The sequence below is a fragment of the Lagopus muta genome, chromosome Z, assembly GCF_023343835.1.
Source record: "Lagopus muta isolate bLagMut1 chromosome Z, bLagMut1 primary, whole genome shotgun sequence".
Lineage (NCBI taxonomy): Eukaryota > Metazoa > Chordata > Aves > Galliformes > Phasianidae > Lagopus > Lagopus muta.
The window spans coordinates 1,274,179-1,283,863 of NC_064472.1; the positions used below are offsets into that span (position 1 = coordinate 1,274,179).

At 40.6% G+C, this 9,685-nt stretch overlaps 1 protein-coding gene across 1 annotated transcript in view; it reads left to right on the forward strand.

The window, feature by feature from the left end:
• ATP8B1 (ATPase phospholipid transporting 8B1) overlaps positions 1-9,685 on the forward strand; it is a 32,786-nt gene extending 23,101 nt beyond the window's left edge. Inside the window, exons 21-29 of the mRNA XM_048931654.1 lie at positions 343-418; positions 1,727-1,859; positions 2,839-3,127; positions 3,896-4,119; positions 4,841-4,924; positions 5,806-6,051; positions 6,309-6,447; positions 7,146-7,276; positions 8,390-9,685. Coding sequence (XP_048787611.1) covers positions 343-418; positions 1,727-1,859; positions 2,839-3,127; positions 3,896-4,119; positions 4,841-4,924; positions 5,806-6,051; positions 6,309-6,447; positions 7,146-7,276; positions 8,390-8,617 — 1,550 coding nt within the window. The 3' untranslated portion in view covers positions 8,618-9,685. The remainder of the gene's footprint in view (positions 1-342; positions 419-1,726; positions 1,860-2,838; positions 3,128-3,895; positions 4,120-4,840; positions 4,925-5,805; positions 6,052-6,308; positions 6,448-7,145; positions 7,277-8,389) is intronic.

Below are 9,685 nucleotides of genomic sequence, written 5' to 3' on the forward strand. Positions count from 1 at the left end.
GCTGATAGACTCTTCAGGCCACAAGGAGTTACAGCACTCAAAACATCATGTAACAATGCATTCTACCACAATAGTGTATGATTGGTAGTAAACACGGCACAGAAAATATAAAGTTGTTGACTTTAAACCCCTTATCCACTGTATCTTTATTGCTGCTCAGCTCTTGTTCTATGGGAAATAATTAACAAGTATTCCCCTGCTTCTCTGTTTTTCGTAGGAACACTTCATGCTGAAACATAATTTCAGAAATTACTTTTGGCTTCCTCCCAGCAGTTACTCAAGACTCGACTTTAAGCAGAGACTTTCCTCTCTTATATATTCATGTATTTATTTCTGTTGTAGAAACTGCTGAAAATATTGGATTTTCTTGTGAACTCTTAACAGATGAAACAACAATCTGCTATGGAGAAGATATCAGGCAAGTGAAAAACACAAGGAATTTCTTGTGTAGGAGTTAAAAATGTTCGTTTTTCATGATTAGCAGTAACATTGGTTTGTCCCATGGTGGTCATTCAGTGACTGAACAGCATTTGCTGGCTGTTTAACTGTACACTGCTTCCATTTTTTTTTTTTTCTGGAAATTTAATTTTACAAGCCAACATCTTCATTGTGGGTAAATGTGGTAGCATTCTGGAGGAGGTTTTGAGTTCTAGTTCAGCTGCTGTTGACGTTAAGCTTCAGTTCTGTGTCCTTGGTAGTGCAGCTGATTAAAAACCTGCAACCTCTACTGGGAAAACACTGGTATTGAGGAAGACAGACTTTCTGAATGGTTCTGAAGAATTTGTTTTTAAGATTAGCATATTCTAAGCTCTATGGAAAAACATGTGTTGTTAGTTGATTTTTTTTTATTATTTTTTTTTAATGTAGTGGGTGATTGCTTACTTCTGGGCTTCTACAGGAGGTGGTCATGCTGAGGCTTCTCACTGTGTGGCAATGTCACGATGGTCCCTACAGTATGCTAATAAGCAACCAAATAAATAAATTGCTGCCATGGCCTGAAAATAAAATAAAATAAACATGAAGAGCATTCATGCTTCATTGATTTGTAGGCATTTTGAGGCACTTGATGTGGCTGGCTCATCTCTGACAATTTCTCATCATTTAGGAGAGTGCGTTATGCCATCAGTTTGGATGGCTTCCTGTTTTGATTCATGGTCCCGTTCCTCTGATAATCATGAGATTTCATAAAGTGCTTATGAGAGCTAATCTGGATTGGGCTAAGCAGGTCTTTTGTATTCCAAATCTTGAATATTTGCCAGGTTTTGCTCTTGGTGCTTATCCTTGAACTCCAGCTGATGTTTTATGCTGTCCTGTGCTCACGCAGCACAGACCTAAGCTATAAAAATATACATATGAGGGATTACAAGGTATTCTGAGCTTTGCCAAAATGAACAGACCCAAGGAAAAGCTGTGTGGGGCTAGGAGAAGAATTAGGGTTGTGTGACAGTGTTGCAGCCACTCCTGACTCAATTTTAGGAAAGTCAAGAGAAGCCTTGCAGCAGGTCTTGCATTTCTTTCCTGCAGATTTTCAGTCCGGGACTGATTATAGAATAGTTGAAGCACAGAATCACTTAGATTAGAAAAAATTATCAGGTCCGACCATGAGCCCAACACTGCTAAGTTCACCAGTAAATAATTACCCAAAATGCTGTGTCTGCAAACTTTATTTTAGTTCTAAGTTTAGTCTCAACTCTTTTTCTCTAATAGTGTTCATTTTTCTTCCCAGTGGTCTTCTTCAGACTAGGTTAGAAAACCAGAGGAATAGAGCTGGATCAACTACACACTCATCTCTAAGAATGAATGAACCCTTCTTTCAGGGAAGTAGAAATCGTGCCTTGATCATCACTGGCTCCTGGTTGGTATGTATGAAGAAGGATCTCCTTTGTATTTGAGACGTGGGGGTGTTGCCATGTCATGGTGTCCTTCCTTGGGGATTGTTCATTTGTATCCTTTGCTAAACCAATTAATGAAAATTCTTTAGCCATTGTGCCACCAGTTGACCATCTCTGTTTGCTTTTTATGTTCAGAAGTATTTTTAGTTTTAAAGGTTGAAAATAGTAGTCAGTGAAGGATTGCCTTGGGATTTTCACATCACCCTGGTAGCTGCCATCAAAGTAAAACGAAGCTTCTACAAAAGCACAGTATGAGTTTTAGAGTGTTTGTTCTTCGTGGGGATCCCAGTCTAATGGAACAAAATGAAAAAATGAAGGAGATCACTGCCAGCTGTAGAGGATGCTGGGCTGTACAAGCACAGAAATTGTGCTTGAAATGAAATACAGGAGTGAAAGCATAGAAACAAAAGACAGGTTTCTGATCAGTCCTGCAATATGGTGCTCTTACGTGAGCTTAGAAAGCAGAGAAGAGCTTTTAGCAGAGATGACTATCAGTAATTCAGTGACTATTACCCGCCCTGTCAGCAGGCTGCTTTTACAGACACCTGCCAAGGAGAAAGTCCAACAGAGAGCTAAGGACCGTCTGCTGCACTTCAGCATTCCAGACCTGAGCCTTTATTCTGTATAAAGAAATGAACATGTGCTTTTAAGAAACGCTTCTACCTGTGTTGAACAGGTGAATTAGCTTCCATCAGAAGAAATATTCCTTTGTAGATGTGCTGTGACATTAAACACAAGCATTTTACTTTTGTTCATTCCACCAGGTGTATTGTTTCTGTTGCTCCATAGCTGTTTATTTGCTTCTCTGGACAAACATTTTAATGAGTATTTTGTTAAAATACTGTAAATGGGGCACAGTGAAGTGAAATGTGTTGTGCATATAGGCAGCCCTTGGAGTGCTGTTTTAAAATGGTGTAGAAGGGAACATAACATTTTTGTTAAACAGAATGAAATCCTGCTAGAGAAGAAAAAGAAGAAGAAGAAGAAACTTAAACTGAAATTCCCCAAAACAGAAGAAGAGAAAGAAAAGCAAAATGAGAAGAAAAGAAGGGCTGAAGCTTACAAAGAGCAGCAGCAGAAGAATTTTGTCGATTTGGCATGTGAATGCAAGGCTGTGATCTGTTGTCGAGTGACTCCGAAGCAAAAAGCTATGGTGGTTGATCTTGTGAAGAAATACAAGAAAGCTATTACTCTGGCTATTGGGGACGGTGCCAATGATGTGAACATGATTAAAAGTAAGGCAGCTGTAAGACTTCTCTTGGTAGGGAATATCTTATGAGAGTTCTTCCACAGTTTCTTCTCTATTTCTGCTTGTACAGAAGACTCTGCCATCTGTTTCATTGCCCACGTTTACATTTCTTGAGTCCTTGTTAGCCTTCTGTGACTGTGCTTTCCCTTTTTGAGAAGACCCTTTGTGAAATGGTTCATGCTTTTTTGGCGATGTGTTTTAACTTTTTATGTAGACAGTCTGTGAGAAGGGGTTTGATTTACATCTGTTACCATGTTAAGGATTGCAGGAGTGTAACATTATCAAGACAAAAGGATAGCTTAGATGCACCTTGCTCTGTGGCATTGTCCTCCTGTGTTGCAGCTGGCACTCTTTGAAACACTTCCTAAGGAATTCCATTGAAAAACAAACGTCTGGGATATGGTTCATGTTAGGAAGTCTGTAACTGCCTGGCCAGTTTGCTCAGGGGTGTATTCGCTCTGTCTCATCACTTAGTTATCTCCTCAGCCAAATTTGCCTGTATCCATTCTGACAGAACAAACATGGAGAGAGGATCCAAAAAGCAGTGAAGGTGTGAGCACTAAATAACAGGGCAAGGAAGAGCATTTGCACTGTTGCGTTAATCTTTAATGAAGCCTCTCTGCTTTATGCAGAAATAAAACGAGGCTGGAGAACGTGAAGCAGAGAATCAGAACTGGTGAAAGATTTGCCCTTGGTTGCGTTGTTCCTCTCTCTTTGTTTAGCAATGTATGTTGTGTTTGTTTCATTAACTTAGCTGCCCACATTGGAGTTGGAATCAGTGGCCAAGAAGGGATGCAAGCTGTCATGTCCAGCGATTACTCTTTTGGGCAGTTCCGCTATCTGCAGAGGTTGCTGCTGGTCCACGGGCGATGGTCTTACATTAGGATGTGCAAGTTTCTAAGATATTTTTTCTACAAAAACTTCGCTTTCACACTAGTCCACATCTGGTATTCATTCTTCAATGGCTTTTCTGCCCAGGTAAGAAGGCATGCTCGTGTCCAATATTAACAGGCAAGTCTTCCTTTTTGTTAGTGCAGAATAGGAGCTACGAGAGATGGTTTAGTAGCTTGTGGCACTGATAGGAATGGGAGGGTGGTTGGACTAGATGATCTTGCACGTCATTTCCAACCTTGTGATTCTGTGATTCTGTGAATAGCAAATGTTTAGCCTGGGAAGCGCTGGGAACCCAAAATTAGCATTAATAATTAGGAATAATAATTACTAAGCTACTTACTTCAAGTGTTACTTCAGAATACTTAAAATAAATATCATGATTGTACTGGGAAGAAAAAAAAGCAGGAGATTGTTAAACAGTAGTTTGGGAAACCTCACTTAACCATTCTGCTTAAAACATTCCTAGGTAAAAAGAGGCAGTGCATTTATTTATCAGCAAAAAAACAAAACTTCTTTTTTTTTTCTTAATCTTGAACTGCTGGTGAGAATGGCTTGAAATGCGCTCAGTGTAAATGTTAATGCTTGAAATTCACATGCTGTTGAAAGGCTGTACTCATCTGTGTGCCAGAAAGCTTGTGAGAGATGAGATGCATCTCCACGGGCTTAAGCAAAATGGTAAACAGAGACATATGATACAGTGGTACGATGGGGCAGATTTATTTTCTGAAGTATTAGAAAGAAAATCATAGAAAAGGTGAATTAAAAAAGGTAATCAGTAGCTATTTAAATTCTTCCTCCTTTTCAGACAGCATACGAAGACTGGTTCATCACGCTGTACAACGTGCTGTATTCGAGTCTCCCAGTTCTGTTAGTTGGCTTGTTTGACCAGGTATTCTCCACACTGCTAACAACAGATTAATCCAAAAACATTCAGCATCAAGTTTTAAGTTGCTTTCGTTTATGCAGAAGGAATTTTTTTTTTTAACATGTATTCTTTACAGCATGTGAGGTAGCAAAAGACGATAAGGAGGGCGTTACTGAAGTAGCTGAAGTCAGTCGATTCTGAGGTCTTCAGTGCCAGTGCTGCTTGTTAAAAATATGTTCTGTGACTTCATGTATACGATACAGCAAGAACTTTTATTAATGGAATAAATACACCTTGTGCAGCTTCTTTTTAGTGGAATAGAACAAGTGGTGTTGGCCCTCTTCACCTTTTTTACGATGCAAGGGTTACCTGCTGACCAAACAAATCAATGTGTGTGTTTACATCTACTACAAAAGTTAAGAAATAAGTTCAGTATCAAATTAACCTCTCATTTGAGAATAGGTTAGAGAACAGAAGTCAGGATATGCAATGGTAGTCTTCTGCTTATTCACAGTGTAGGGGAAAAACTCCAACGCAATTTGTAGCTGAAAAGCCCTACACAAATGTGAATGTTCTTGTCCTTGCAAATAATGGGCTGAAAACTGAGAAGCATAGAGTCATAGAATCTCTTGAAGGTTGAAAAAAATCATTAAAATCATTAAGCCCTGAAAATGGAATATGCAATAGCTTTGCTAGAAGCTCTAGTCTTGTTTCTTCCTGGTTGTGTGCATGACTCTAGAAAGTTTGGCAGCCTGCACAGATGTTTGAAGAGAAAAATAAATCTGCCATTTGAGGGGGTGGGGGAGTGGGTGGGAGGCATTATGTAGTTGAATTTCTTACTCTCTGAAGTTCACACTTAGAACAAGAAATTGCTGCAACTTTTCTTTTTTTGTTCCATTATTAAGGATGTGAGTGACAAATTGAGTCTTCGATTCCCAAGACTGTATGTTTTGGGACAGAAAGATTTACTTTTTAATTACAAGAAATTCTTCAGAAGTTTGCTTCATGGAGCTATAACTTCACTGGTAATCTTCTTCATACCGTACGGAGCTTTCCTTCACACTATGGGGCAAGATGGAGAAGCACCTTCAGATTATCAGTCATTTGCTGTCACAGCAGCAACTTCTCTTGTGTTTGTTGTCAACCTTCAGGCAAGTAAGCTTTAGCTTCCTTACTTCTCTTGCTCTGAAAACACGTTCTGGTCATGTTTCTAATTTTGTCTACTAAAGCAAAACAATTTGCAAAAGTTTTCATCTGCTTGCCTTTTTGCTTCTCTGTTGACATTATGTATCTTAGGCTGAAGTGTAACTGAATGACATTATTGCATGAATGACAAATAATAACATTGTTTGTCCTGTCTTTGCTTTTTGAATTAATAAACTCATTTGGAGTTTTTGTTTACTTTCAGATTGGTTTGGATACATCTTACTGGACTTTTGTTAATGCTTTCTCAGTATTTGGGAGTATTGCAATTTACTTTGGTGTCACATTTGACTTCCACAGTGCAGGAATCCATGTTCTCTTTCCTTCTACTTTCCAGTTCACAGGTGAGTGTTTTGTGTGTCTTGCCCTTTGTTTGGAATTTTTTCATTTTTAGGAAAACCAAGTTTTGTAATTTTCTAAAATCTTTTCTATCTTGCCTCAGATCTAAATAACCTCAAAAGAGATAACACAGCCCTCAATTTTATGTTCTTCTGCTAAACTGAATCCAATTGAAAAAAGGTAGTTGCCTCTAACATAATATTTTCTTTTAACATTAGTAATGTTCTAGACTTCTATGAATACTTCCTAGCTGGGTATTCTATGTGTGTTTAAAGATACACCTGCGACTCAGTTTGACAAAAGTTCTGTGAGATTGGGTGTTTGGCATTTGTACTAAAATATCACTTGCTTTCCAGACCACATTTGCAGCAGTGATACCAGGAGAACTTCTTGCTTTGTAACCTTTAAAGCAGGACAAAACCCTTGTCTCTCAGCCAGGCATTTGTCTTGCAGCATCGCACAGCTTGTAGAGGAGTTTTGACGTGGCTGTGGGTAAATTGTAATAGTAGTGCTATAATAACTTTGTATTATTTTACTTATTTATTTTGGAGCCTGAATAAAAGCTGAACGTTTTGCTTCACAGCTCAGTGCCTGGGTGCTAGCTTCACAGGAAAGAAGCTGTGGCACTCATTGTCTTATTTGTGTTGTGTAGCTACTTTCCACGATCACATCATACACTAAATTCTGCTCCTTGTATTCCTAGGAACTGCTCCAAACGCTCTGAGACAGCTGTACCTCTGGCTGACCATGGCTTTAACAATCGCTGTTTGCTTACTCCCTGTGGTGGCACAGCGTTTCTTATCCATGACAATTTGTCCTTCAGAAAGTGATCGAGTGAGTAAAGTCTCATCTTTGGCACATATTTACTTACAGGCATCAGCATTGGTGTTAATATGAGAGACAAGCTGGGGTCTGTGCCCTAGGCTGGAGGCCAGGAGGCTGCTGGGCTCTCCAGGGGCTGGCTCAGGCCTGCCTCCAACTGTGTGACAAACACTGCCTTATTCAACATGTTGTTGTATCCCTCATGTGCCTCTGTGTAATGCAGATGTACATGCAGCATCTCAGCCTACAGATCAGTGAACTGATCAGTGGCTAATCTGTTCTTTGGCTTGGCCTAGCACTTCTCTTTGTAAAACCACAGAAACTTGCTTTGAGGCTACTGACAGCACAACTTCTCTTGTTATTTGCTCTGTTTTGGAGTGTCTGTTATGTGTCATGATACAGTGGCCAATTTTTGTTTGCGTTTATTCTGCCTTGAGCTGGCAAATTGCATGTGAGTTTGCAAATAGTTAATACTGCAATTATGTCTAAAAAGATATTAAGTGTTAGTGTGGGGAGTCAACTCTTTGAAAGGATGGGTAACAGCAGGACAAGGGGAAATGGTTTGAAGTTGAGGGAGGGAAGATTGAGGTTGGATGTCAGGGGAAGTTCTTTGCTATGAGAGTGGTGAGGTGCTGGAACAGCTGCCCAGAGAGGCTGTGATGCCCCGTCCATCCCTGGAGGTGTTCAAGGCCAGGTTGGATGGGGCCCTGGGCAGCCTGGGCTGCTATGAAATGTGCAGGTTGGTGGCCCTGTGTGTGGCAGGGGGTTGGAGCTTCGTGATCCTTGAGGTCCCTTCCAACCCTGGCCATTCTGTGATTCTGTGTGAAAACACAAGAATAGCTTTCAATCAGTGCATCTTCAATTTGCTTTAATGAAAGACATTCTAAAAATAAATGAACGTAACAAAATGCAAAACGATGCAGTAGGTCATTCTGAAAATTCCATGCGTTTCTGCATTTATTCTTGTTTTTAACAGAATCAAATTTAAACAAGAAAACCTTCCTGCTAAGCACTTTCTGTTAAAGTATCAGGTTGTCTCCACTCTTAAAAAAAAAAAAGAAAAAAATACAAAACAAGTGATTTGCCTTACAACCCACAAATTTATTTCTCTTTGCATGCACGCAGATCCAGAAGAACCGTAAGAAGTACCTGGCAGAAGAGGAGCAATGGCAGCGGAGGCAGAGTGCTTTCCGGCGGGGGGTGTCTGCACGGCGCTCTGCCTACGCCTTCTCCCACCAGAGGGGATACGCCGACCTCATCGCCTCGGGGCGAAGCATCCGCAAGAAGAGAGCTCCACTGGATGCAGTGCTGGGCAGCACCACAGGAGGCACAGGAGCTGCTGAAACAAGCTGATTCACTGCAGTTCTGGAGAAGTTTCTTATCCAAATGACTGCACACACACACACACACACAGAATATTAAACTCAGGATACTTTTTTTTAAACTGAATGGCATAAGGATATCTGATTTTTTTGTGCTTTATCAGAACTCCTTCAGTTTGCTGGAAGCATGGAAAAGCCAACAACGTCCTACAAGAGCTCCTAAACCTTTTTCAGCTGTGTAATGTGAAACTGAAGGACGGGTGTGCTGCAGTATGAAAAGGGCAATGTGGCGACACCTGGAATCAAAAACTTTTTTCCACATTTTTAACATTGTATTGGTACAAAATTGCAGCTACATTTCATATTGACTCTGAAAACAAATGGCTAAGCAACAGTGACTCTGTGTGCACCATTTTGTTACGTTTTATGGGGATAAAGACTCAGGAGGTTGATCACTCCTGAGAAAGACATGGATACTGTCACCTGAGCTGTACACATCTGGTGACAAACCTGTAGTCAGTGTCAGACTGAGGTGTTCCGATGCTTGCAGGTGTTTCTGTTTGTTATTCCTTCGGTGTCTGACTGCAGCTCGCTGCACGGCATGGAGCAGCTCTCCTTGCACCTTGTTGTACGAGAGCTGTGCCACAGTGCCTTGCATGGCTCATTGCTCGAATTTGCCTGCAATGAAGAAATCCAAACCCATCATTACAGGTCTGTTTCTCACTTGCTGTCTTTCTGCTCAGGTCTTGTTTCTCACGCCGTGTATTTGTTAATGGATGGCTGTCCCAGGAGCTCTGCCCTTAGCTGGCAGTTTGCTCTTTTCGTTTTTAGGTACAGCTGTCACTGTTATAACCAGAAAACGGCCGCTGTAGGAAAGGTATCACACGCCATTCTTGCAGTGTGCAAAGTGTTTTGTGATCTCTGTGCTTGCAGGTGTGTTCCCTCGTTTGCATGAATGTGCAGCTGTTACCTACAGCTGCCTCCGGATGACGACGATTCCTCCAATGCTTTTATAGTGAAAATCATGGTACGCAGTTATTGTCCAAAGGAATGTACATTTCAAACACGTGATGCAAATAAATGCAGTGAAGTTTTCAGA